At 47.3% G+C, this 27,848-nt stretch overlaps 7 protein-coding genes across 7 annotated transcripts; 3 read left to right on the forward strand and 4 right to left on the reverse strand.

Annotated features, from left to right (window-relative positions):
• Positions 1–5,920: 5,920 nt before the first annotated feature.
• Positions 5,921–7,757, forward strand: GGS22DRAFT_107370 (uncharacterized protein). Its single transcript, XM_047957844.1, has one exon. The coding sequence runs from the start codon at positions 6,280–6,282 to the stop codon at positions 7,309–7,311; it is 1,032 nt and encodes a 343-aa protein (XP_047821127.1). The 5' UTR covers positions 5,921–6,279; the 3' UTR covers positions 7,312–7,757.
• Positions 7,758–10,089: 2,332 nt separating this feature from the next.
• GGS22DRAFT_186128 (uncharacterized protein) lies at positions 10,090–11,177 on the forward strand (the record flags this gene model as incomplete). Its single annotated transcript, XM_047964410.1, has 2 exons — positions 10,090–10,226; positions 10,283–11,177. 2 exons carry the CDS (start codon positions 10,090–10,092, stop codon positions 11,175–11,177), a joined length of 1,032 nt encoding a protein of 343 aa, XP_047821128.1.
• Positions 11,178–13,542: 2,365 nt separating this feature from the next.
• Positions 13,543–18,841, reverse strand: GGS22DRAFT_107408 (uncharacterized protein). Its single transcript, XM_047957845.1, has 3 exons — positions 18,374–18,841; positions 14,177–18,276; positions 13,543–14,114 (listed from the first exon to the last, which is right to left on the reverse strand). Exons 1-3 carry the CDS (start codon positions 18,510–18,512, stop codon positions 13,752–13,754), a joined length of 4,602 nt encoding a protein of 1,533 aa, XP_047821129.1. The 5' UTR covers positions 18,513–18,841; the 3' UTR covers positions 13,543–13,751.
• A 312-nt stretch (positions 18,842–19,153) lies between these two features.
• Positions 19,154–20,399, reverse strand: GGS22DRAFT_156700 (ARF/SAR superfamily). Its single transcript, XM_047960401.1, has 5 exons — positions 20,150–20,399; positions 19,928–20,038; positions 19,858–19,874; positions 19,607–19,752; positions 19,154–19,519 (listed from the first exon to the last, which is right to left on the reverse strand). The coding sequence occupies exons 1-5, from the start codon at positions 20,206–20,208 to the stop codon at positions 19,307–19,309; spliced, it is 546 nt and encodes a 181-aa protein (XP_047821130.1). The 5' UTR covers positions 20,209–20,399; the 3' UTR covers positions 19,154–19,306.
• Positions 20,400–20,604: 205 nt separating this feature from the next.
• On the reverse strand, positions 20,605–23,018 carry GGS22DRAFT_107432 (uncharacterized protein). The gene is made up of 7 exons (XM_047957846.1): positions 22,779–23,018; positions 22,524–22,728; positions 22,183–22,467; positions 22,069–22,132; positions 21,917–22,007; positions 21,638–21,855; positions 20,605–21,586 (listed from the first exon to the last, which is right to left on the reverse strand). Exons 1-7 carry the CDS (start codon positions 22,823–22,825, stop codon positions 20,688–20,690), a joined length of 1,809 nt encoding a protein of 602 aa, XP_047821131.1. The 5' UTR covers positions 22,826–23,018; the 3' UTR covers positions 20,605–20,687.
• A 1,386-nt stretch (positions 23,019–24,404) lies between these two features.
• GGS22DRAFT_156704 (uncharacterized protein) lies at positions 24,405–25,896 on the forward strand. Its single transcript, XM_047960402.1, has 2 exons — positions 24,405–25,764; positions 25,879–25,896. The coding sequence occupies exon 1, from the start codon at positions 24,613–24,615 to the stop codon at positions 25,693–25,695; it is 1,083 nt and encodes a 360-aa protein (XP_047821132.1). The 5' UTR covers positions 24,405–24,612; the 3' UTR covers positions 25,696–25,764; positions 25,879–25,896.
• Positions 25,884–27,614, reverse strand: GGS22DRAFT_156711 (carotenoid oxygenase). The gene is made up of 3 exons (XM_047960403.1): positions 27,515–27,614; positions 26,787–27,459; positions 25,884–26,718 (listed from the first exon to the last, which is right to left on the reverse strand). The coding sequence occupies exons 1-3, from the start codon at positions 27,515–27,517 to the stop codon at positions 25,931–25,933; spliced, it is 1,464 nt and encodes a 487-aa protein (XP_047821133.1). The 5' UTR covers positions 27,518–27,614; the 3' UTR covers positions 25,884–25,930.
• Between the last annotated feature and the right edge of the window lie 234 nt (positions 27,615–27,848).

A 27,848-nucleotide genomic window follows, 5' to 3' on the forward strand; every position in this document is an offset into this window, starting at 1 on the left:
CTTTTATGGCAACGACGAAAGGTAAGTTGTTTCTGCGAGCATCATGGTAGAGCTTCATAAAATCACCAGTATTAACCGGGTGCTTATCTTGAAGCGCGGGAGTTGCCTTAATCTCGGCATTGTAGATTTCCGTAACTTGGGACATGTCTTGTAATACTGCCGGCCGAAGATGGACCGGAGTTCGGATCTCACGTGGATTTTCAATACTCTTCTTGTCCGCTTCATCCTGCTGACTTGTTGACTTTTCAGAGCCAATTGTCTGCTCTAGCCCTTTTGCTCTTGATTCGTCATTAGCTATCTCCGGCTCTAGGGTTGCCTTGGCGGCCTTCTGTTGGACTGTCTTTTCTGCCTCACGATTTGCACGGTCAATGTTATCTTCTGTACTGTGGTCAACACCCTTGACCCTGTCTTTCACTAATCATGTTTGTTAGCAACTCCATCAGGTACCTAGCATGTCACGTTTGGGCCAGCCTATACACACCTCCTAATTCAACCGGATGTTCAACTGGTTCTTTGTTACCCGGAGAATGAAGGTCAGCAGTTTTTTGGACCCAGTTCTTGACATATCCTGCCAATTTCTCAGACATCTTCGGGCGTGCTTCACTGCTGGCGTATGATCCGTTGTCAGGATTCTCACATTGGTAGCGCTCGTAGGCGGCGTCTCGGTCGAGCCAAGTCGCATTCCAATCCTCGTTCTTGAGTGCTTCAGGATCGGACCACCGGAAATCATCATCGACGACTTTCTCCTGCATGTCCAGCGGGCTAGGACTAACAGGATTCTCGTTGGCGTGATTAAGAGCTGTACCCTCCATGGCGCCGCCAGCGCCGACCAGAGTTCCTGGCATGGAAGTCTGCGGGGACTGATCTTCAGCAAGATCTTGAGCACATGGCTCATCCTTCTCTTGAACGGTAGCATCCTTTTCTTGAATTGCAGATGCTACAGGACTTTGAAGATCTCGTTGATTACTCTTGTCGGCGGCGTTCTCTTCAGACGTGTCGCTCTTGTCGTCGGCGTTCTCCTCAGATACGTTGCTCTTGTCATTGGAGTTCTCCTCAAATACGCTGTTCTTGTCATTGGCGTTCTCCTCAAATACGCTGTTCTTGTCATTGGCGTTTTCCTCAGATACGCTGTTCTTGTCATTGGCGTTCTCCTCAGATACGTTGCTCTTGTCATCGGCGTTCTCCTCAGACACGTGGCTCTTATTGTCATCGAAGTTCTTTTCCGATGCATCACTCTCCTTGTCACCGAGGTTTTCTTCAGATGCATCGCTCTTGTCGCCAGAGTCCTTTTCCGATGCATCAATCTTCTCGTCGCCGGAGTCCTCTTCAGACGCGTCGCTCTTCTCGTCATCGGAGTTCTTTTCCGATGCATTACTCTTCTTGTCTCCGGACTTCACTTCAGATACATCGGTCATTCGCGACGAACCATTCTCTTCTTGAAGACATGCCGAGTCTTCATCAAGCTTCTCAACAGATGCAACCTTCGAATCCTCATTGTCTCCAGTTGGTCCAGACGCGAGAGACGAACCTTGGGCATCCGTCTGTGCCTCCACGGCATCTTCAATGATTGGTTTGTCTGAGTCATCGTCCGGTGATTTCACGACAGGGGGCTTTTCGTCCTCAATAAGTTGTGGTAGGTAAGTGCCAGTGGCTGCGTCATAGACGTCGAGCCATTTCTGGCGCTTCGGTACCTCCACCTGAGTCATCTTCTCTAAGATGATAAGTTAGCTTGAATATGGAACAGTTATTAGGTAAATAAATGGGATGCACTAGAACTTGCGTATGTGGTATCATATACAAGATTTAGCAAGCTAGTTCCCAGATGGTATCATCTGAGAGAAGTACCAAAAATCATGTAAGAGTGTCTTCAATAAGAATAAAAACTTACTAGAGATGTTAATGATACCAGGTATCGTTAACGGATGTAGAACGTGATCTAAGACTCGAAAAAGAAGCCGGCGTGAGATCCCTAGCTTAGTATGAAAATGTTAGGTTGATTGTTCGAAGTAGGAGTAATGGACGGTGTCGAGAATGATGGGTGTAAGGAACGATGTACTTGTTGGTAATGAAGGATGATGCTAGGGACAAGATTGACTCCGGGTGTTTGCAACGCATGTAGGTCTCGTTCCTTCCAAGGGAGAAGAATATTGAAATAAAAAGAGAAACGACGATGATAAAATATCATGGATGTTATATTTGGGGATTAGGAGATGGAAGGAACATGCTTACCTCGCTATTGCGCCTGGAAACTTGGGCGTGTTCACAGGTGAAGAAGTTACGCGACGCGATTGAGATATCGCAAGTCTGCACAAAAGGTATCTGTGCAGATAAAAAATCTTCCAAGATGATGTTGAGAGGGTTTCACCGTATGTTAACTTGACCTGATAGGTATTTGCACGAGGAAATTGATGTGCGTGGAAGATGAAATGAGCCTCAGCGTAAAGACGAGAATGCAAATGAATGTTTGGTGATGAGGGAGAGATAGGATCACTAAAAGTAACAACAGAGAATTTGGTTTATGTGCAAAGGTTGTGCACGAAGATATTGTGTAGAATAAGGAAGTTTGGTTGTAGAAACTTCAATGGTACGAATGGAAGATGTGGGTTGGTCGTAGGAAAAGGAAAAGACGGAGGAAGGTAGTAGGGTACGAACCGTTTATATTTTCATCAAAATCAGACAGGTGCTCTGATGGATTTAGTGTTGCGAGGAGTCATTCCCTTTGTATTGGGCTGCTGGTGGAAGGAGCGACGACGATACAGTGGATAGAGGCATGGAATAGGGGCAATGGTGGAAGACAATTTTAGTGCGGGAGTTGTCCAATAAAGTACCTAATAGTGGAGAATACTCCCCTAATGGTACCAGGTACCTGAGCATACTGTTATACCTGAAAATTATGAGCCATCCTGACGGCGTTGCTATCGTGACAATACTCAAAGTTTAGGCCGTTACATCACCTGGGTAGATGCCAAATTCTCCGTGGACGTCTTCAAACGCTACATGTAAATAAGTACCCAGTACCTACATATTATAATTATCTAAGTACCTACATAGTATATACAAAGGGTCGTTCTTCCTAGGGTACTTTGGCATTCTCGCCACCAGTGATCCATCGTCAGTGTTGCTGGCGTACATCCATGATGAGTCAGCAAAATTTTCATAAGATGGCTCAACCTAATTTCCTAGGATTCAATATCTATAAAAAGCTCAAATTAGCGGCACTTCTAAGATATTGCAATTTCAAGCCTCCACATGCATGATATCTGGACACACTTTCAGCGCGGTAAAGCTGAACCAATTCCCGCTACTCGTCGGCAATCCCCCTTTTCCTCCATCATTGTCGACATCAATTCAACAGTTGACTATTCTTGGCCTACTTTGAATCGCATGGCACGATGTATGAAACACCTAAACCTAGTCTCCTCCCCGCAGCTCTCAAAGGTCGTGTAGTGTTCTGGTACTCCCTTGTGGTCGTTACAAGGTCGTTGGCTCTAATAACGAAGGCAAAAGAGGCTGACCAGCGGCTCATTTCCCATAGAGTTGAAACTTAGATGTTTCCTGACCTTGCCAGTCGTACCGAGATAGTCCCTGCCTTGTCTTTAATACCTACGACGCTGTGTGCGATGTCATAGGCCAGATTCGCGCCACGGGCCGCGCCCAGAAGCTCGGTATACGGGGGTTCGGCCCAGGCGGACACCTCGCTACTATGATAGCTACGAAGCGCTTGGGAGTATATTTCGCGATCCTAGCGTACCTATTCTATAGTCAGCATGTAGACAAGAATTATGAACAGACGCGCAGTGTAATCTGCCTGGCGATGATACTGAGAACACTAACATTGTAGACTATTTTTCCTCTGAGAAGTTTGTACCCATTGACAAACCGCTAAAAATCTTACTCCAAACTTCGAAAGGTGAGGTGACGTCCGTTCGAAGCCATTGAACTACGCCACGATTATGGCTGCGTACAGTAGGCCTCTCTACATGTTGGCCCTATCTGAATGTCTGCGCGGAGTAGGTCTTGGGTTGGGTTGGGATGAACCGAATTGGACAAGAAAGTTGGAGAAATGGCTTAATAATTTTTGTTGATAGGCTACCATGAAAATACAAGAAAGCGACAGCGCATATCCGGCTGGTTTTCTGGCCTCGCCGAGTCCGGCGGGTAAGGCGTTGACTCTGATCATATTTTCTTCTGACACTTGTACAGTAGAGTAATTGCAAATAATACTTCTGCTGGGGTAATCGCTAACTACCAATTGAGCATGTATGAAAGGTTTGAGTATGCTGGTTTAGCCTCCCAGCTGATACGGACCTGTTTCTAGCTATCTTCTATGTTCTATGATATGCACGAGAATTATGCTGTCCGAGAAGATAGCTAGCAGGCGGTCTAAGTAGTGAAGTATCCAGGTTAGCATGCGAATTAAGCCATATACCTTAAATTTCTAGACTTCCCAGATGTTTATGGAGATCATTAATGGTGCATATTCCTACACAGCCAGAATGTATTCTTGCTTAGCTGAGAACTCTCAGGAGAGACTAGACTAGTATACTTAGGAAACCTGACTTATGGCTTTACACTACTGGAGAAGGCAGAAATAAAGGTGGTGGTGGGTAGCTTGTCTCATATCTGAATGCAGAGCTAAAGTCGGACGTAGCCAATCTAGTTAACCACACCTCCCATATAACAGAAATAACGGGAAAGGGATCTTTCTTGTTGCTGAACTGTATTTCTCAGTAAAGCTATCTTTCAGCGAGGTTAGCGGGTCGAGCAGAAGCTCTCGACCTCTCCTAACAGACCTTAGTGATAATTAGGGGCTATATTTAGCAGACGAAAGAAGGATACATGCTGAGATGCTGATGTGTACTTCAATCCAAGTGAACTGGGGAGTTGTTTCTCATTCGAAAATAGCCAGAGGAAGCTATTAACTAACAACCGCCACGGCCGCGAATAATGATAGGCTGACTCACGGGCTCACAGCAAGAACTGTAGCTCCCGGGGTAATTTTCAGGCCTGCTTTATGGCCGAACTCGATGGTGGTATATGTGTGGCACCTATCCTGGTCGAATTGGGCGATCCTAGAGATAATGGTACTAATAGATTCATAACATGGCTGATAGACAGCACCAATCTGCCAAGTGTCTGAAATATTATATGTTGAAAATAATATGGATATGGGATATCAAGATGTATGAGGTCTTGGGGTTTAGTAGAGAAGTGCGGTTCTGGGTGAGCTTGGGTTGTTGATAGTGTTCCGGCCGTCAAAAACTACCTCTCATGAGGTTGTGCTACGTGTACCAGTATGAGGAGCATCTCGTATTGATACGTTCTTGAATATCGCTTTCGCCCCGCCTTGCGATCCTATGATGAGTATCGATGTAGTCGTATTTACAAGGTAAAGAGACACAAAATCTCGACCAAGTTCGCAAAAATGCGGCCTGGCAAGGACATCGTGTTTCGAAATATTGACTACGTAAGAGACATCATCTCTCGCAATGGTGTTTGATAAGCGCCGGTGTCGAGAGCAGCCACGTGCCGAGCCGTATTGGGAATAAAAACGAGCCATTATCGCGCAGATCTCCGTCCTAGTCTAAACACCATGCACAGCCTTCCCGAAATATTGGCGATGTCTTGATAAATCCGAAGAATAGCGATCCAAGTTTCCAAGGGTTGTAATAATCGAATGTATGCGGAACCATGTTAGACGAAAGGATCATGATACTTAGTAGGGTTGCATCCAGCGAATCTCTTCGAGCGCCGTACTGCTGGAACGGTTTGTGATTGGTCAGTTGCAACCAACAGAGTCTCAAATGCTGCAACCTTTTCACAGGCCTCGAGAACGGACTTGAACAGTAAGTTTAGCGGTTAAATTCATGGGGAGAGCGATAATTGCGTCGTTATCTTGACTGGGAATTTCATCTCGCCGGCGACATTGGTCACAACATAACGTTAAACTTACCGAACGATACCTATAATCCGATGCATATGCAATCAATTAATCGAAAAGGGGAAGAGGTTGCATACCTGGTGCCAGGATATCATAGTATACCCAGCTGCTTCGCCCACAAGGTACTGTATCGTCGTACCACTTGGCAACCTAAGCCTCTGTGGTTTCAAAGTCCGAAGCTATAGGTACCATGCATACGGCCCGCAGCATGTATACTTCACGAGGCAGCCAATGCATAAGTGAGTATAAGAAGATGAGGTATTCTCATATTCTCAATCCACAGACTCGGTTCAATTTCAACGCTCCCAATCCTGCAAGTCGTTAGTATTTTATCCAACATGCATTTTAACCATGGCTCGCCGCTCAACTCTCCACAACGCTTATCAGACTCCCAGAAATGGGACCCGGATATCGTCCTAGGTGATATCGATGGTGGCTGCTGTATCGGCTTCGCAAAAACGCGTGGCCGGAGGTGCCAGAGATATATTGCCCACCACAAGACCTCATATGGATATGGTATCCTCAATAGGCTGGCGCGTGGTAGCCCCTCCGAAGCAGCGGAATCGCCGGAACTTCACGATGCTGCAGAGATCATGCTGTGTTGGCAACATGACAGCCAAATATCAGACATACTTAGGCGATGGAAACGAAAGCTTGAGAGCTGGGCTGATGACATTGAGTCTAAGGATAAATCCCGCGTCAAGACAGAAGAATCCGAAGACCTTCTCCGTGAACTATTACGAGGAATTGCAGTCCTAGATCAAAACTATAAGGATCCTCGACACCGAAGTAGACAAAATATTAAGCGAGAAGAGGATGAACGTCTAGCCGAAGAGAAGAAGCGTAGGGATCAGGAGAAGGCAAGGCAGAGGAAGGAAGAGGAGAAAGCAAGACAGAGAAAGGAAGAGGAAGCGAAACAAAAAAAGAAGGAAGAAGAGGAGAAGGCTCGAATAGCGGCATTCCGCGTGCGAGTACGGCTTGCAAAGGAGTGGAGAGAACAAGAAGCCCGAAAAAAGGCGGAAAAGGAAGCAGAACTGTGGCGCACTGCTTGGGAACGGTATTCCAACGCATGGAGTAAGCCCGCTAATGTCTCGGTAACGAACATCCCGTGGCCTGTTAAATCAGGGTTGCAGTCAGACGTCAACGAAGCCAATGTGAAGTTGTTCTTCGCGAAAGCGCCGCCAGCGGCCTTGGTAGATTCAGGTGACAAGCGTTTTAAGCTTATCAACAAGGAAAATCTGAGATGGCACACGGACAAAGTAATGCAACGGTTTGGCTCAGACGTTGTGAAGGGTGATGCAAAAGCTCCGTTGGGTGTTGTCGCAAAAGTTGTCATTGAGTTGAGACAAGAGGCTCGAAATAGGAGGTAGGTAAGGGAGCCGAGACATACCAGCATGATGGCTTTCCCGAGGTCCTGCGATTAGGACATGTCTATATGAGGACATACGCGTGTATTATTAGTGACATTTTGATACCCTCATTTAATTTGTTTGCTTGGAGCGCGGCGCAGAGCTCAAATTGATCAGGAGAGTTTAACAGAGCTCAACAAACGACTCCTTACTGACCTCGTATCATGGGCCTCATAGCCTCATAACTATATGACCCCAACAGGTAGATACCTACCTATGGATTATGTTGTTTGCTAGAGCTACCCGCGGGATTGCTTATAAGTTTGTAGATGTGAAGGTTTGTAGTTCGAGTTAGAAAGTCAGGGAATAACGATATTAAGCGATATCAAGCGATATCACTTAATCCGCAAGCAGATAAATGCATATTCTATTAAACACTGCTTTATGCACATATACTAGTATTTATTCGATTATGTAATATGTTAAATTGAATATGCAGATATCAAGGGAGTAACTGGGAGGTAATTCTAATCTAAAACCTATTTTACTTTTTTTACTCATTTACTTTCCACATCAACTATTTTCATCTTCTCATAGTACTTCAGTCGCTTAACACTTTATTATACCTCCTTGTAGCCGGGCATAATTCGCTTCTACTTCACCAACAACCAGTATGTGTTGCTTGCCAATTAATCCACGTGCTTCCCTACCAAGCGCGGAGGAATCCGGATCCAAACTCGTACAGCCAAAAAACAAAAAAAAAATCATCATGACAATAACTGACCAGGATGATGATTTAATGACAAAGAGTAATAGTTGCTATTTTAAACCTACACCTATACCAACGCCAATTGCCAATTGAGAATTGCCCGAAATAATAGATGCAGTGGCATGTCCTTAATCGGACGAGTGGCACAATATTACAGAATAGAACCACCATTCGACTACGCAGTGCGACCATAATCCTGACCAGAAAATGGCCAGAAAGAGACCCAACTAATTAAACACTACCGACTGAAACAATCCTTACAACCTCGCAACCTCGTGTTGAGCGTTATCCTGTTTCCCGGCCTCGTGGTGTTACCCGTGACCGTCTCACGGTTGAGGTTGTAGAAAACCAGATTGCCGGTAGCTTACCATTCAGTCGGAAGCTCAAATGCTCCCCAGATATTCTCTTTAAGCTTTCGCCGACGCGGAGGCGGGAATGCGGGAATGCGGTATTGCGGTAATGGGAGATTGCAGTCGTTGCACCGGGACCTACAGGACACTATGCCAAAAGCAGTATGCAGCTAGCTGACTTGCCTAGGACTGGAGGACGGCAGAGCGGCCTAGGCGTTTGGGTATTTGCCATTTGGTCTAAGTCGATGGTTGGAGAAAACAATGGGCTGACTACTGCAAAGCAAGTTTTGTTGATTCCACCGCCATTGCGTGCCCTGCGTGCCGTCACAATCTATCCCGTCTTCTTACTGGATGCCTACAAACACAGCGCGCAGATCCTTCCATGCTAGCTGACTTAGTTGCCCGGACACGAGCTTACCTGCCTACCTGCTGTTTTTTTCAACCACTGGCGATGCAGCTAAAAGCCTCGGCAACTGTTCAATGACGAACACATACCTTTTTAACTCAACCTTCGATCTCGATCTTGCGAAGCCAGGATATGGAAATATTGCGGCCGTTACCCCAATATCGCGGTACTCTGAAGTATCCCTAAAGGGATGGCAATGAACAGCGCTGGCTATTATTATTACCTACCTAGTCGCTCTCTGCCACTTTCTCTCGCCTAATTGTATAAGGCTGGAGAGTGTGTGTTACCAGACAACTGTGCCTCGCGACTAGCTACCTACCTTATGCCGGAGCAAGGTGAAGGTGGCCAAATTAAAGTGTGGTGGAACATACATACATACTATTCCTCCATGCGTGCTCATCGCCCATGCAGCGTGTGGCGGTGACAGATGGAAAACCTTTTCCTGCACAACGCATGTTACTCATGAGGGGTTGGTGTGTTGTCAGGCCAGTGCCGCTCCACGATCTCAGCCTCGACTACATCATTGTTACCGGTAGGCATGGGTAACCCCTGAAGGAAATCGAGCTGTGAATATCCTGGCATGGCAACCAACCTTTCCCTTGCATCTGCGATATCGTCTTGGCTGCATTAGGTACCTGTGTAGCTAGACACCACGGCTTATACCACTGTCCTAGCCTTGGAACCTTGCGGCTGCCGATATTTCCACCATCGTCAATAGATCTCGAGGGATTAATGACTTGACTACCAGAGAGTGGAACGACCGTCTTGATCGGCAAGCCGTCCACTAGGATCGCCCATTTCCTTATGAGATGAGTTGTCTCTGGTAACGTTAGTGGGCGCTCTCTTTCAGTAATATCCTCTTGCATGTCTTTCTAGACCACTTCTACCAACATCGTTACGAGAAGCCTTAGTCCACATGTATCCGTTCCACAAGGCCGGCTCAAAAGCGAGCCCACCATGTGCCCGTAGACTGACCGATCACCCCAAAGCCAAGGGAAGCAAATATGTCATTGTAATCCGCTAGCAACTCTGCAGCTCTCTTGCATATATGGTGGGACGAGGATATAAGAATCCTTTGCCATCCCATCTCTATATCTACCTCTGCATTACCAACCTCCCCAACCTACTGTTTTCCAAAGACTTCATTACGAAGTAACTCGTTCGCTAAGGTTACTTAAGACTCTCGTTGGACCGTGCTATCACGTACACTACACCTCGTAGTCCCTCACGTAGCTTCAACCTACACTCGCTCTGCCGGCGCAACATAAACCACAATGAAGACATTTCTCGCTTTCTTAGGCTTAGCCGCTTCGGTCCTGGCGGGCAAAGACCATGAGTCGACCGTCACCGCAACAACTTACGAGACTACCACTGTTTGTCCCATTACCAACACCGTTACGTACGGAGGATCGTAAGTTATTAAACAAACACCAGAAGACTTAAGCATGAAACTAACAAACATTTTAGAACATACGTTGAGACCACATCCACTACCTCAACCATCACTGTTACTTCGTGCCCAGGAGGTGGCTGTGGAGGAGGAGAGGCGACTGTGACTGCCCCTGATACTACTATTGGCACTACAACTGCTGTCGAAGTTACCTATACGACAACATGCCCGATCACGGAAACAGTCACTGCCCCTGGCCATACCTATGTCACGACATACACGACGACAAGTGTAGCAGTCACTTACGTCGAAACCACTTTCGTTGAGACCGTATCAGGGCCTGGCGCTACTCAGACTACAGAAGATGTGGCATACACTACTCTTACCTCTCTATGCCCTGTTACTGAGACCAAGACGATTGAAGGCTCTACCGTCGTGGTTACTTGGACATCTACCTCCACTATCAAGACAGAAGTCCCTGTGACTGCTACCGAGTACACTTCATACACTGTGACCGAACACGTATCCACCGAGGTATACCAGACTGTCACCTGCCCCGAGACAGTCCACACCACCGTCTCTGAGGGTAGCACTATCTACGTTACTGAGACAGGCACCGAGACAATCTACAAGACCCAGGAATACACTGTTACCGAGACTCTCCCCGTCACAAAGACTAAGGAGGTCGAGGTAACTATTACCTCGGAAGCCAGTGCCGGCGAGACCGTTACCGCGAGCCCAACCGTCTGGGTTACTTACAGTGACACTACCATTCTCACCAAGTCGAAGCCCGGCACGGTTGTACCCTACCCTACTACCATTTCAGTGCCTGCCCCTTACTCTTCTTCGGTCGGCACGACCTACATCCCCTCATCAACAACCGCAATCCCCCAAGTTCCCAGTGGTTTGGCACCTCGAGCCACCCCGGCCGCGGCCATCTTGGCCATAGCTGGCTTCGCCGCCTTGCTATAAATCGATTTACTTTAAAAAAATTAGCTTCCAACAAAGGACGGAGCATAGGTTCGACGATATCTATCACGGGTATAACGTCTAGTCACGATAAGGAATGATGAGATTTACGGCGGCACACATTGGGATGGCGGGTTACGACGATTTGGGTTACGGGCGACGGCCGTTCAATTAATGTTTGATGCTATGAAAGGAATAACTAGCGAGGATTAGTTGATCTCCTGATTAGATTAATCTGCAAATCTTAAGATTCTTGTATATAGACTTTTTATCTATTTCGCCTCTTACCGAGGCCGCTTAATTTAGAACCTTTCGCCAACATCATTTCATATTTCGAAAGCGCTTATCATGAAAATTGTTCTTGTTACCGGCTCGTTGTTACCTGCTTCATTTGTTCCTAGGCTAGAAGTAACTAACGTCGACGGTGTACTGACAACGCAACTTTGAAGCGAGCTTAGGTAGGCTGATCTAACCCCTGACATGAACGATCTGCTTTTTTAGTCGAAGCTAGCGCCCTGCAGAAAGTCTTGAACCCATACTATAGCGCATAAACACGCGTTGGCTCCACGCACACTAGTCCTAACTACCGGGCTCAGCTGAAAGTCTCATCCCCCTTTGAAATACATCCCACACCACTAAATATACCAGTACGTCATCGACTGATACTAACCCTCGCGAATACGAAATATTCCTAGTCGAACACTGCAATGTCTGCTAACATATTGCTACTAACATGCAATTCCGAGCGATCCTTTAGGATTTATCTTCCTGGGTCATGAAACCCGTTACTGTCGGTGTGTAGACGATGGCGCGTTGGTACCAACAGCCAGCGCATACGGCCTCGGCAAGCCTTACCATTTAGACTACTAACGCCAGCTTCCGAACCATGGTATCGGGAAGTTTTCTCCGGAATTGAGAAGGCGTTAGGGCTGATGTATGTTTCACCTGGAGGAACTGTCTACGATGATAAGACAACAAAAGAAGGGGAGGGAAAAAAGGAAAGATATTTAATTTCGCGCCTAAGACATTTCGAGGCTCTTCCCTCGAATTTGGAAATCTTCTTCCGTGTTGATTCAGAAGCTGCCATGGACATAGCCTGATAATTACCTAGTAGGTACCGGTAAGTACCGGCTAGCACTCGTGGCTTGCGGGATCTACGGGCGAGCTACGCAGTAGCGCTCCATCCCAGCTCGGGTTTTTTACTCTAAAATAGGTACCTACCTACCTAGGTAGTTTAGACCACTTAGCTACATGTTTAGGTAATTCTACCTATGCATCTACCGCATAGTTCGCCGTGCTCGTTTGCTACGAAAACAGCCAGTTTGCCTATGAGCAACCTCTACGTCAGACTTACATACTGTTTAGTGTCCACCGCAACGGCCGTGACACCCACCCATCCAAGCCAACGATCTCCTCGGATATTTACGAGAAACATTTTTACGAGATAGGCGAAATTGCAATATGCGATATATTAGACCTGACTCGGATAGAGACATACGTCAAAGATAAACTCCGGGACCGCGGAGTTAGTATAAGGAATATGAGAGACATACAGCGTACCTAGTACCTAAGTAAACACTACCTATGTAAGTACCTAAACAGCCATCTCATCTCCCCACCAAGAACCGGTTTGTTTCCGGCAGAAAGCTGCAGTAAGCACCTATAACCCCCCAATATATAGGGGGATATATTCAATAAGGCTTTCCCGCTGTCTCTTCCAGTGTAGAAATATTGCTTATGCCGTCAGCAGCCACACGGACCAAGGAGCTGACATGCAGGAATCCCCAGCCTCCTACATCATGATCAAGTAAGAAATTAATTTAAACGTGCGTGATATTGCTAGATCTAGATTCAAGATCAGGCAAAGTCCCGCCAAGGTAAGGTGACAAAGCTGATGACGATGATCTCACCCGCCTTCGCGGTCGAACTTTGCGACCTTTGCAGGATCAAAACAAGGTTTGTTTACACGCGTGCTCAGCCTAGCTAGATCAATATTCTCAAACAAATAAAATAAATCCTATTAGGGAAAGAAGCTGCATCCTTAGTAAAACACACCTGAAGAATCCCATTGCTTTAGTCACTGATATAGTAGGTATTCACACAATAGCTCCAAAACGAGGCATATTCCCCTATCCCAGCAAGATATGCATGCATAGGTAAACAAGAACCCAACTACGCACCAGTTTCATCAAGTTGAATGACATATTATTTTTATCGACATCAATCTTACTTAGTCATCCCGTCGTGAGATCTAGCAAAACACGGGCCACTCTCGAATCGAGGTTCTTTGGTGCCCGCAACAACCAGTTACGCCGCCTGGATTATGCATGCGTAAACACGTGCCTCCCAAACACCGTCTCCTCCGTGACTCGGCCAGTAAACCCTATTTGATACACGAATCGAAGAAGTGAATGTGCTCGCGGAGCACATACACCATGAAGCCTCTCGTCCGCCATCCACAGAATAGCTCTGGCTGTTCTTATATCACCCGGTCGATTGTACCACGCTATTGCCTCGACCCTATCGCCCATGAAAGAAAGACCGTACTTAATGTTTCAAGACTGACTTAGATGACTCCTAATCATCCAGAGCTTGCAGTGCTTGGTTGAGTGGCACGACTCGTAGACTGCGACCTCTCTTAAGACCCGTGTTCACGTTTGTGACTGTTGGACTGTCGGCATCACGCCACTTGCGGAACACGCTCTTCATATCCCGAGGGATACCTTCGAGTACGACCGTCGAGAATGGGACGAATGGCCGGTCCTCCATTCCCGCCGCGAGAATCCCGTACTCTTGAGCGAACTCCAACGCATTATGAAACGACGCGTACTGGGACTGGGCCCGGGATCCTACAATGATATACAACTCGAAAAAGGCGTCGAGTACGTAAATGTTCTTGGGTAGTAGGTCCTTCTGGGAGAAAGGAGACATCTCAACGATCTGCGGGGTAACATATATTAGTACAAGTCTTCGTAATGAAGTAGTCAGCGTGTGAAACTTACCTGCTGCTTGGAGGCTGCGTCCGATCGGAATAGCCTGCAGCAGTATTTATCGTAGTTCGGCTTGAGACGCCAATGGTCGGCTGACACAGCTGCCGAGCTAGACTTGAAGAGCTTCCAAAACGTTTCTGGCTCGTGACCGTCTTCCATTTCTTCCATCTCGCCCGATAACGCATAGTCCATTCCTATGAGACGCGCGCAACTTAGCTCGTCAACCCCGCTACCCTTACCCTTCCACAAGTAACATTTACCGGCTGTCGTCACAACATAAGGAAACCCAGAACAGAGAACTGCAGGAGTAAAGTCAACTTCATCGAATACAACATGCCCATGATACCGCCGCCCGCATAGCATGTGCGGAGCTAGAGAATCAAATTTGTTTCCCGATCCGCGCTGAACAATCACTATACCGCCCAACGCTTGAAGAAACTCAGGTGCTTCTTTGCCCTGTTGAAGCTTTACTAATTTCCCACCCAGAGCCTTTGCTTCCCGAGAGAGGAATGTTGATGCGTCGTCTACGGTGGAGCGAGGCACTTCATCCCCCGCCCAAAAGTAAACTTCCGTGACCTTCTTTCCCGATTCATCCTTGAAAGTGTGAGAGCAGATATACATTTCACGCTCGAATAGCGTTCGCTCGTGGTGGGTAGGAACCGGTATCTTCTTGCCGTCGGCCGAAAATTGGTATAGCTGGGCACTTAATGTCTGAACTCCAGTCGATGCTACATTTGGTCGGCGCATTAGTAACTCTGCAGCGTCTACGTTATAATTCTTTCGGGTGCGTTCTGGTCCGAAAAAATCACCAAGGAGATTGGAAGCATCAAGGGATTGTTTAGTGGGTGAGCGTACAGGCGACGATGTCTCGGGAGGAGGTGATTTTGGTGCAGGTATCGACAACGGTCGAGGGACCTGTTTGGGCTCTGCAGGTAAGGGGCGAGTAGATGCCGGTGATGCTTCTGGGTTAGTAGCCGCTGGGGCGCTAGGCAATGGTCGTGCACCTAAAGGCTTAACAGGGATCGGATCTGGCAGCGGCCTCTTGGGCTTGCTCAGAGGAGGCGATTGAGGCTGGGATCCTGGTATGTCCGAACTAGCAGGCCCGTCAGTGGTTAAATTTGGCTTTGTTACCGGAGGCGTCTCGATGTCCCTCTTCGTGTCCTTCGCTTGCTGGGACTCACCAGTATTCCCAGCATCCTGGTTAGATTCGTCAATGAAGCGTGACATTCGTTTCATATCTAGTTTTCTTGGAGACGGCGGCTGCGAAAGGGGTTCTTTGGGCTCGTCAAATGTTTTTGTGGGTGATCGTTGCCTTCTCTGAGCGGCGAACGCAGCTACTTGCTCGTGGATTTTGTTCGGAGAGTCGGGAGCTTTATTGGAAGCTTCTCCCGATGCTGGTTCAAACGATTTTGCAGAAGAGCTTATAACAGACATGGATCGCGGTTTTGGCATAGTCGATTCATCGCGTTCCAGCTTTGAGGAGTCAATTAATTCAACCACTTCCGGCTTTGGCGTAGAAATAGGCGTCCGCTCTGGTTGAGTAGCTGTAGAGGGGCGACTGGCTGAGGTTGCAACATACGACTTTTCCTCTGGCTCACTCGGAGTTGCTGTTGGCACTGAAGTTGGCGCTGAAGTCGGCGCCTTTCTCTTTGGTCCTCTAGCGCGACCCTTGGTCATGTGTGTTAGTTTGGGGCCGGAGGCAGCCTCGTTATCATTTCCTTCAGAAGTAGCGTTAGAATGCGAATTCGTCGTTGACGTGTTGTTGGATGAAGATGTAGGTGGTCCCCTAGCAATAAGGCTGGCAAGAGCAGGGTTGAATCGATTTGCCAAACCACCAGGCTTCCCCTGTAGCCTTCCGGGTATAACCGTCTCCTTCTGAGCTGAAGACGGAGGATCGGCATTCTTCAAAGTAGGAACCGTCTGAGCCGAACCTCGTCTTGGAATGCTTGGAAGATCCGCTCTAGATGAATTGGTTCCTAAGACAGGATCTCGGTTCTCAGAATTACCGAACCGTTGAACTTTACTAAACAATGGCTCCTGGGTAGAATCAGGTTTCGGTGATGTGCTAGACTTTTCCAAATCTGCCGCTATCGCGTCTGAGGCCGCAGCGTCTAGCTTTATTGTATTAGATCGTCCAAGCTGACCCCGTCGAATCAGGCCCTCGGGGATTGGCTCTTCGCCTGCTGTGCTATCTTTCCTTGCCACGACGACGCCACGGCCTTCTGACTGTGCTTTCTGAAAATCCTTCCTTTTTGATAAAATAGCTTCTTTAAACTCATCAACGCGCTCTGTCTTTTTAGGGCCTCCAGTAGTATTAAGAGCGGCCTTTCCTTTCAAGATATTACCCTTTAGCTCATCTGGGGCAACATAATTCTGCGTGGTCGTCCTTCTTAATTTACTAAATACGTTTTGCAGCTCATTTTCTGGTTTATTATCAGAGGTTATGGTCGCCTGTCTAGGCTTTAAACCCGCTCGAAAATCTTTCGTAGGTGGTGCGTCAGGCTTTGACTTGATACTAGGAAGTGGTGAGTGTGAAAGCTTGCGGTCTGAATCGGGACTTTTGATGTCAGGCGTGGTTGGGCTCTTTAGATCATTCGGAGCAACGCTATTGTCAGGGCGAGCATTGGTATTTGTCGAAATGGTGGGACTGGGAAGAACGCCTAGACCGGCTGGTTTCACAATAGCGCCAGGAGCGAGGCCAGGAGCGGAAGACCTCATAAGTCCACCAATACTGACTTGATGCTTATGTGAAACGGTTGTTGATCGGCCTCTCTCCACACTGGGATTAGATGCTTTTTCAGCTTTCGCCTTCTGAAGTTCTGCCATCCAAGCTGGTTGACTGGCGGAAGGGGCGTGCTTTGGTTTGGGAGATTCGGGCTTGTTTAAGGCAGACTCGAGCCAGCTAGATTTCGTAGGGCTCCATCTCCTAGAATCCATAGTTTTCGAAGGGCTAACAGGAATAGAAGGAGTGTCTTTGCCAGACTCCTGGTCTTGTAATTCCGGCGATGGTTTGGTATCGATCTTAAGCGAATCACTCGGTTTCTCCGCGCCAAAGACATCATCGCCGTGTCGCTCCTCTTCTCGACTCGTCGGGGGCTTTGGTGAAAACTCCGCCGAAGGATCACGAATCATACTTGCCGGTCTTGATCTTGATCTAGACCCGCCAGTTGCTCGGTTTGATGAATCATATCCAGTGCGGTTCGGAACAATCGGGTCTGCACGCTGAGCCCCAGAAGGGGACTGAACACTCCATCTCTTGATGCTATCCGAGCGCTTCATCATGGCACTCTGTACAAAACCACCCATACCTTTGGTAGGTGAACCTGATCTATCTAATTTGGATGGCGAGGTACGTCCTGAAGAAGGTGACATAAGTTGCAGTCGTTCTTGGCTAATCTCAGTGTCGAATTGGATGTCATTTGCCGCAGGGGGAGGGTCTAGTTTCGGAGCGCCATATAAGGGTAAGGGTGAAGCCAGCCTATTCGAGAGCTCGGGAGAAGTTGGCGGTGGGCTAACATCTCCTTTCGGAGTTTCGCTAGATGACGCACGCGACATGCCTGGGAGTTGAGCGGGCATGAGAGAAATATCAGCGGTTTGATTATCCTCGACCTGGTTCTTTCTATAGGCGGCAGAGTTAGCACCCCTGTCTGCAGTTTGGCGGAACCAAGACGGGTCTTTAGAAGACAAGGCCGAAGCAATTTGGTCTCTAGACACAGTTTCCGTTGCCGGGGAAGGTTCAGGAGGAGTATTTCGTGCCAGGTTCTCAGCTGCAACAACGGAAAGCGGGCGACTTCGTGAACGGTCAGAAGCTTGGGAAGTGGGTCGTCTCTGCCACGATAGCCCTCTCGTTGTTCGTGTGGGAGAAACTTGGTTGGGTTGCTTGCGTTCTAAATCGACGGGAAATTCGTTCTCTTTCGAAGGTGAAGTGGAAAATTCACCTGGGGATGACATTTCTTCGGTTTTTGGAGAGTGAAGACTTCCAGGAGGTTCGAATATAGGTGAAGAATCCAAGTTTAAGCGGCCGGTCGGAACGTGAGTGTCAATGCGGTGTGTCGAAGGAGGTGGGGTATTTGCTGGTGATGATTTTTGAGGTGAAATAGATCTAGCACGCTCTAAGAAAAAAATAGTCAGTTAACCAAAAAATATAGCATTAACAGCTAATTCTAAAGAAATTAAAGGCAAGAATAATTAATCGAAATTATTTCCTACCTGCACGTCGAGCCTCTCGTTCTTTTCTCTCTCGTAATATCCTTTCCTCGAGTTCTCGTGAGCGGGCCTCATCCTCTTCGATTCGTCGATCGCCCAATTCCTTAACTTGGAGCAGAAATTTGGATACGTCTTCGGACATTTTTTTATTTTTACCGATAGGACCAAAATATAAACGAGGGACGTGTACAATTTACGACACAGAAACGCGTATGGGAATAAGGGCAGGCGAGGCTTTTCTTGTTTACAATCTTTTCTTGAATCGCACGCACAAGTTTCGGGTAGAAATCAACAGATAAAAAAGACTGCTTGTTTCTCCTTGCTGGCGTTCGTGATGTTCGACCTTATTCAGTCGGATTTAGGGATTCAGACATATACCTAAGTAAATAGGTAGTCTAAACAATCTAATGCGTGTTCGAAGATTCTAAAAAAGAATCAATATTTAAAAAATCTACGGTAAACAAGGTTACATATATGTTGGTGCAGCAGCTGCGGGAGACGCAAAGACGTAGTCGGAAGTGGGCTCTTGTTTCTTCGTTTATTCGGCTGTCATCGTCTTAAACCCCCTGCAGGGTCGTACCGTCCTTGTCAGCTTGTGCGATTCAGATACTATGGTACACAAACCATCGACCAATCAAATTTGACGCTTGGCACTTTGGCTGTAAACCCCGTGCCTGGCTACCTCACTGTTGACCCCGAAAAGCTTATTAAGCCCTCCCATCCTGGTTAGCGTTAACGCCTAAAATCCGACACTTTGTGCTGTAAATTGTAATAATAGGCACTGGGCAGTGTGGGGGTTTACAGTTAAACCTCTAATAATATTATTCAAAGTTCCATCCATGCTGCCTTCGCACATATAATTCTTATGCTATGATATCACAAGCACAACATCACTTAATCGGAGATTTATCTTCATATTAAAGGATCATAGAATCGTTAATACAAGAATAACCTCGCTTTTGCGTCCTCGACTACCCACGCCAGGCCCTCTTTGAGATTCTGTCCCGTCATGGCACTACATCGCAGAATATGCCATCGGTGTGTCCGAATAGCCTCGAGCTGTAGTCCTTGAAGAATCTCACTCTCGTCCATACATCCTTGCACATCGGTCTTGTTAGCGAATACCAGTAAACTTGCACCCGAAAGACGCTATACCATTGTCTAGTTAGCGCTAGGTTCGTTGACAAAATAAATAAACCAATCCATGAAAAAGCAACAGTAAGCAAGTAAACAAACCTCTTCTTGTAGCAGCCCGTGAAGCTCTTCCCTGCAATCGTCGATTCTCAACCGATCTGTCGCATCGACAACCCATATGAGAGCATCTGTCTTCTCGAAATAGTTGCGCCAGTATGAGCGAAGTGTCTTCTGGCCGCCGACATCCCCTATTTCCGTGCAGCCCCTCAATTCATCAGTCACCGCTCTCTGCTCGTTCTTGTCGCCAGTCTGGTTGAATGTTGCTAGATTCTGGATGGGAGGTCCTAACTCACATATATTTAATTTATACCTGTACCATTGTCAACAATTTTGGTTACTGTGTGGAATCGTAAACTCGCTCACCCCTCGTAGTCAATTGTCTTGATGATGAAGCCCAATGTCGGACTTACGGTGTTGACATCCTCATTCATCACCTTCTTGACGATCGTCGTTTTACCTGCATTATCCAAGCCCCTATTCTCTTATTATCAGCCCAGTTTCCCAATTCAAGTTTCAATTTGAGACAGCAGCGAACACAACCCAACATAAATCGATATGAAAGCGCATTAGAAAAGTGGAACTTACAGCATCAGGATTCTCATCTCCTTATCCTTCAACCGTGCTTTTCGAAGAATCGACAACATCTTTACCAGCCTCTTTAGATGGCGCAGGACTAGTGTCTTGTAAGAGACGCCAAAAATCGTATTTAGTGCCCCGACAGAGCAACGGCCGATCGATGAAGTATCAAACCTAAAGACGATGTTGAAGAAAATCGATACAAACTTATTAATGAGCTCCGTATAAAATTAAGTCTTGAGCTAAGTTTCAATCCGATTCGCGCTTGACTTTTCACATAATTCGCTGCCTAAGATATTTCCACGTGATGTACCCAACCATAACACAACCCCATTCTAGGTATCACTTGCCCATCAATCACCCAACAAGTTGTACTTTTTCTTATTTGCATACTTACCTAGTATTAAACGGATTTGGAATGAAATCTCCAATGAAAGGAATAAAACAAAATATTAATTAAGAAAAAGCAGAGCACTAATCTAATAATACCATCTAATACAGCAATACTAATAATACTAAGAATGCTAAGTCCTCTCCATCCCGAATCCTATTTCTTCGACTTCGACTTCAACCTCTTCATGAACTTCTTAGTGTTTAGGATCCTGAACTTGGCAACTTCCTGGGCCTCTGCATAATCATATACTCCCAACTTGCCGGTGGATAATGTCAGTAAGTGTTTCTCCCACGGCCCCATCGTCTCCTCCGCCAAAGTCCGGTTGTATGGGGCATTCTTGTCGGGACCTATATATTCCCAAACCCAGCGTAGGTTCCCAGGCGCATTGTCTGCTGGTTTGGTTGCATCGTTTCCGTTTTTAGCCGGTCCACGAATAGTCGTACTAGAAGTGCCGCCCCGATCGATTGCGTCCCCAACGGTGGCGTTCTCATTATCAGCCAGCCCCCTTCTGACGCCTCCGTCACTTTGCGGTCCCCAACTGGCATCCGGAGGGATGGGGGCATCGAAATTATTTGGCACGTGACGAGGACGCCACGACTGCAGCAACGCGGGACATTCCCAGAGATTCGAGTCGTTGAGTCCCAAGCCTTCGCAAGCTAAGCGCACGCGGACCGAACTGTGGATGCGCTCGTTCGTGTCCTTAAGAAAGGCCCGCCTAGGGCTTCCGTTATCCGGATTTACCTTCTTGTACAGGCCCGGCGAACGAGTGACGCTTCCGACAAGGTCGTAGATGGGGCTAGACACCGATCGAATGCTATGTAGACCCCAAGGGCGGATGGGCTTATTCGTGTCGAAGATGGATTTTGTGGCCCAAAGAAGAGGCACCTTGGTGCTTGCACAACCACAGCATCCACGGCAACCTTCAGTATATTTCTGCCTCTTGGACTGTTCCAGCTGTAAACTGTGGTAAAACTGCACGTTGCGGTCGTAGAATTGCTCAATGGCATCGGGGACGAACTCGCAGCCAATGGAGGAAAGTTGATCCATCATCCCTATCCAGATGTTAAATTTGGGAAGGATTTTTTGTGAAAAGAGAAACTGACAGGCAAGGGTGATATTAGCAACACCTTGATCTTTCCAGCCTCCGCCTATATTGCCGTGGCTTCCAGGAAACCAAACTTGTCGAAGATCTGAAGTATCACGATCATCTGGCTGCTGTTCCCACAGAGTCGGACTGAATGGGCCGCGGGTCTCATCTAGTGCGAGCGCATGGAATCCATGTTCGATCTTGTTAGATAAATTGGTATTGTAGAATCGGTATGTAGGTCATTGTTAGTTTAGGTACCTAATAAGTTTGATTCGTTAGGATTAGGTGGACTTATTCTTGATTGGGCATTTTGATGCCAAGTCGAGCGAGTATTTCTCTCGGCTTTCCTTGAGGGATACCTAGTGCACCAACTGTATCCCAAACACCTGTCCTGTGTCAGTATCTATTTATTAACATTTGGGCTGCTAACCGTATCTAATAACTTACCGATGGCTTTAATCCTAATTAAGTCACCTTTTCCCTTATCTTGGCGTACACGGGTGTATCCTTTCTATTCCTAGTTAACACCCACGAGACATTTAGATCATATCGACGAATTACCTCAACAAGCATCTTTCTATAGTCATCCCTAGCATGTGGTCCCTTTGGTTTGCCAGGGAATGGGATCTGAGGAAACTGATCTTTATATTTTGGATTCATCCAATTCTGCATGTCTTTGAAGACCGGGTAGAAGAACTCCATGCCTTCGCGAGTGAGCAGGCCCAAATCGGATATCATGCCACCAATGGACCTTGCTGTGAAAGCTCCGCGACTGAAGCCGATGAGGACGATTTCATCTCCATCGACGTAGTTCGCACATATATAAGCATATGCCTCACGGATATTCTACCGCCATGTTAGCCTCTTGAGCTAGTTATAGAGAGATTACCCTTGTTCTAAACCTCTGCTATACCAATTCCAAATGCGCCACCAAGGATCCTGTTGATTGGACCCGATCTAGAGCCGACGCCGGATTGGTAGTAGACAATTTGAAAAGTGCCATCGGAACATGTCCTCTTGAAGGTTCTCGAAATACGTGTTACGTTTGACGGGATCTGGAGAGTCGGAAGGGGGTTGGAGGAGGTCGGTTGAACATAGCCATTGTCACTAACACTCGTTAATGTTCGAATTATATATATGATATGTGAGTTACTTACGAATTCTGCCATGTGCCATCGCAACAAACGACGATCCTTTTCTTCATCGCGAGATTGAGTTGTCCGTCGATTAATTGATACGAATTATTGATTAAGGGGGTGGTTTACTTTATACATGAGCAATGATTGGAAAAAAGGATGTGAAATAATAAAACTCTTGACAGAAATGAGCAGCCTAGCCTCAACGGAATCGGGCATGTCGAGACATATATAAAACTCGTTATGTTACTATCGAACGGAGTCTGTACGGCGAAGTGACGAAATTCGGCTACCAAGCCTCCAACCAATTTCGATGCAATCTTACATGTGATGAAGGAAGGTCACACTTGATGAACGAAGCCATTGCCACGATTATATAAGTAGAAACCGGGACCTTATCCGAAGTAAGTTTTAGGACTCGAGTTCGTTCTTACCAACGACTATCTATCTGTAGGTACCCTACCTGAGGTACCAGCGGATATATAGTTGGATCAGTCATTCGGAACATGAGAACTCTGTAGCAGCCTCATATTAGTCCATAGTAATTTGGAATGTTTGAAATGTGCCATATGCAAAGGGGAATCGGAGTTCTTGCTTTTTTGCGCCATTGTACCTCAATAGTTACCTGTAGGCTGGAGGCAAAACCTAATCCAATTTGCTGGCGTTGTGAAGTGGTGGCTCATTATTGATGCCGTGGCTTCCAATGGGATAGTTTCGTATCACGTATGCAGGTATACTTATCTAGTGGGCATATATAATTACTTTTTATGCAAGGAGCCGCCTTGCTTTTGATACTTGTGAAGCATCCTTTTTTCATGTTAGAAGTTGCAACGGGAGATGAGAACTAACCTCGTTTCTAGCATGAAGGTTGTCAGCATATATACATAATCCTAATATATGCACATTGACTAATCTTTAATTGCAAAAAGCCAATCATGTTAAACTAGGAGAGTATGGGAACCATTAATTTTAATTGAAACCCCATCTCTTTATTTCATTTCCCTCGCAGTTGAAGACGCACTCAAGTTCAACCTTAAACTTTACCTTATAAGATTGAATGGATCCGAAATTTGAAATATTTCTGTTGAGCGTCAGATAATCTTTATCAAATTCCAAGTACCGATATTTGCCTACGATCATTTCGGCAGTTGTGTCAAACAGAATATCGACCGTAGAAGCCAACCAGTCGTTGGTTATCCAGGTAGGGTATTTGACTCTAATGGATTTAAAGATTGTGGCCCAGCTCGACTCAGCTCACCTCAGCTGGCAGCCTCATCCCAAGGGAACATCACGAGTGAATCTAGCGGGTTATTTCTAGCTATAACTATCAATTGCTCCCCTCTCACCTGACTTTAGATGAAAGAGGCATGAAGCAATCCGGGGAACAGCGGTTGACTGCGATATGCAGTATCTCACAAACGCCGCACGTTTGCAACGCTAAAGTTCCTTGCCTACATGCATAGCCGCCGTGGTATTCATTCTGTTTTATTAGCCTGGCCAATCGTTTTGAGCCTCAAACCATACTTAGTAGGCGATGGTGCGATCCTTCAGCATGTTCTGCATATGCGGCACGTGGGGGACCTCCCCGGGCTTCCCAGTTGAGTATTTCCAACCTCCCTTACATAATGATCACAGGGTTGCGTGGCTTGATGGGCTTATCAGCTAACCTACATTGTACTGATGCTACCCCTCATCCACCTATTCTTTCACATGGTACCGTTATCCCTGAAGCTGATTGACTAGCTTCCTAGCATTTATATATGTTTGAGCTGAGTGACATCTAGTTCGATAGCTTCATCTGTAATAGTTGTATCATGACTGATTCTCACGTCAGACCTAGCCGGTAAACAACACAATGGCTAATGAACCGAAAGATTCCGGTGTTTCATTCTCTCAATTCTTCGATCGATGCAAATTACCCTCAAGTATTAAAGATGACTGTGATGCGTTCGTAAGGTCAAGGTATTCCGAGCCGGTCCGGCCGGCTCCATTCCAAGGTTACTGTTCCTACACAGTATTTGTCGGAGAGGAGACTGTTGTCCAATTTAGGCCATTGGCTCACAAACTTGATATTGGGATCACAAGCACAGCCTGTGAGATTTTTGGACCTTTGGCTCCTGAAACGGAATACATCGGGGAGTTAGAAGGAGCTGGCCTTTATGTATTTTCCATGAAGAAGATACCGGGTGTCTCGCTTGCGGATCTTCGTGCCGAAACCAAACTCTCACAAGGGAGGTCACAACGAGAACATGTGGTGAGAGACTTCGCTCATCTCCAGGCGGCGGCCTGGGCTCATGCACGAAGCAATGAGAACATTCAAAACAAAAAGACAGTCGGCTCTTCAATCCGTTGGCGATTAGAGCTTATGGCGAAGAAGCTCCCGTCTCGTTTCCGTGGTATCGCAAAATCGGTCCTTCTTGATCTATCGAAAATCGAGGCTCTACCTTGGGTTTTAAGTCATGGTGATTTCTTACCCTCAAACATTATGGTACACCCAAAAACCGGGAAGCTCGCGGGTTTGGTTGACTGGACCGAGGGCGAGTTTCTTCCTTTTGGCGTTGGCATGTATGGCTTGCAGGAACTTTTGGGAGAAGACAGAGATGGGCATTTTGTCTACTATCCTGAAGCGAAGTATCTCCGGAAGCTTTTCTGGGCCGAACTTTTCTCAAACATTCCGGAACTGTCTCGGGACACCCGGCGTGTTGCACTTATTCGTAAGGCGCAGATTCTAGGCATATTCTTGTGGCACGGAATAGCGTTTGACAACGGCAAGTTAGATCGAGCCGTTGAGGAAGGGAAAGATGATGGTGAGGTTGAGAGACTCGACGCTTTCCTATTATCTCGTACGGGGTCAGGCCCTCGAAAGCTACGAATCATCCATCCTTTCATATATTCGCCTACTGGATTTATACGCGGGATTCTATTTGGAAAGGCATAATGATGTTGACGATACCTCTGTATTACGTATTGATTTACTAGAATGATTTACAATGTACTTAACTATCAGGTATGTAATTGAATGAAATATTATCCGCCACACAGCACAAGTACCTACCTCCTACCTACCAGGTAGGTAAGTGATCATTGCATTTATTTTCACACAGAACCTAACAGTCAACAGATAAATTATCCAGCAACCAATGCATATTTATTCATAGAAATATCGCCCCCATTTACAAAGACCCATTAGTCCCATTTACAGTGCCATTCTGACGACCCCCAACACCATTCGCCGCAAGGGCTTTCTGCCAGGGAAGCGGTTCTTTGGCTGGTTGGACCGGTCCCAAGTCACCCGCCCTTCGCTCTTGCCAAGCCTCGATATCTCTATGATCGACAAAATTCCCGTGGAACCCGAGCCTCAGTCTCAGCGGCAGATGCAAAGTCGCCAACGGTCCCTTCGCGAGGTTCTGAGCATCCCAAATAACCACATCATTGCGCAGCTCATCGAGGTTATTCTTGAGCGCGGCCAGATACCCCTCGCCCTCAGCACCGCCATCCTTAGGGATGAACACCGGCTCCTGGAACGTCGCCGTTGGGCCCGCGAAGTACACATCCTCGGCACCAGTCTTATTCGGGTCGGAATCATCCCACGTATAATGCGCCATACAATTAAACAACCCACCAGCCGGCGGTCCACACCGCGCGAAATCGTACGGGCGCGTGGGATCCACGCGCAGCTGCCAGAAGTGCGAGTACTTCTTCGTCACGTACCTATCGTCGATGCGCGAGAACTCCCCCGACGTGCTCCACTCGACCGTCGGCGTAACACGCGTCCCCGTTTTCGCGGCCGGGTCGAATACCCACCGGCACGTAGGGCTGCTAAGACGTTGGCGGCCGGCTAGGTCGGGCTTCTCCCCGTCGGGCGGGAACCAGAAGAAGACGTTGCCGTCGGCGACGGTTAGGTCGAAGATTACGTGGCCGTCTTCGTTTTCGTAACACCCTGCTACGTGGCCGTGGAAGGCTGTGGTACTTCGTTAGAGACATTGCACCAGTAACTAAGCTTAGTATAACAAGTATAGAATGGCTTACCATTGTCAGCCCGAAACCACTTCACGTCCTCCGGTTTACCGCCACGTCTCGGCACTATACCATAGACCTGATCCTCGTTAGGGTCCCAAGCGAATTTATTCCCACCCGCTTTCAGCCGCTCGAGCGACATCTTCAGCGGAGTCAGGGGGAGCACCAGGTAATTCTTCGAAATGCCACAGTCGTGGATCATGCCCGCGAACGGCGCCTTGAACCAGAGCTCTTCCGTCTTACGCCCCTCGGCGTCGAACGTCCAGCTCACGGTATCGACCTCACAGTCCGAGCCATTGGTCCCAGCTTCGTACGCGAAACACAGCATCTCGCCGGTATCCGGGTCGAACTTGGGGTGTGCGGTGAACGTCGGGGCCGTGATCTGGCCCTCGAAATCGTAGCGCCCGATTGTCTCTAGGGTTACGGGGTCCATGGCGTACGGCGGGCCGTCTTCCTTGCTCGCTAGGAGCATGCCACGCCAGAAGGTGATATTGGTGTTGCTGACGGTGCGGATGACGCCCTTAACACTCTCATTGTCTGTGTATGGGTTTCGGTATCGTCCGAATAGGGCCTGTTTCGCTTCTTCTTCCTTGAGAAACTTATCCGTTCGGACGTATCGTTGTTTGAAGTTCGCGTGTCCATCTTTAATTTGGATTGCTGTGACGGCGCCTGATTTACGCGATGGCTTATTAGTGAACTAACTCTCTTTCAAAGTATACGGCATCTCTTTGCGAACGTACCATCTCCGTTCTACCAGTCAAGAAGTTAGTAGCAGTCCGTTGGCGCGAAGCAGCCTTTCGATTAAGAGCCAACTTACGAAATGAATATCATCTTCAAACATCGGCGGATACCGATGGTCCTAAGCCCTATCAGCCACATATGTCATAGACAATCAAATTTCGGAGTTTCTTTCTCACCGGTTGCACACGGTAAAAGGTTCCGTTAATATCGCGAGGAATCTCACCCGTAACCTCAAGATCGACGATATCTCCCTCGAAGCGCGCAGGCTTGTTCATCCCCGAGAACGCCAGCGTATTTGGGAACTTGACCCGACTTCCCGTCCTCTTCCCATTG

This window comes from Annulohypoxylon maeteangense (genome assembly GCF_022496945.1).
Source record: "Annulohypoxylon maeteangense strain CBS 123835 unplaced genomic scaffold GGS22scaffold_4, whole genome shotgun sequence".
NCBI classification, from domain to species: Eukaryota; Fungi; Ascomycota; class Sordariomycetes; order Xylariales; family Hypoxylaceae; genus Annulohypoxylon; species Annulohypoxylon maeteangense.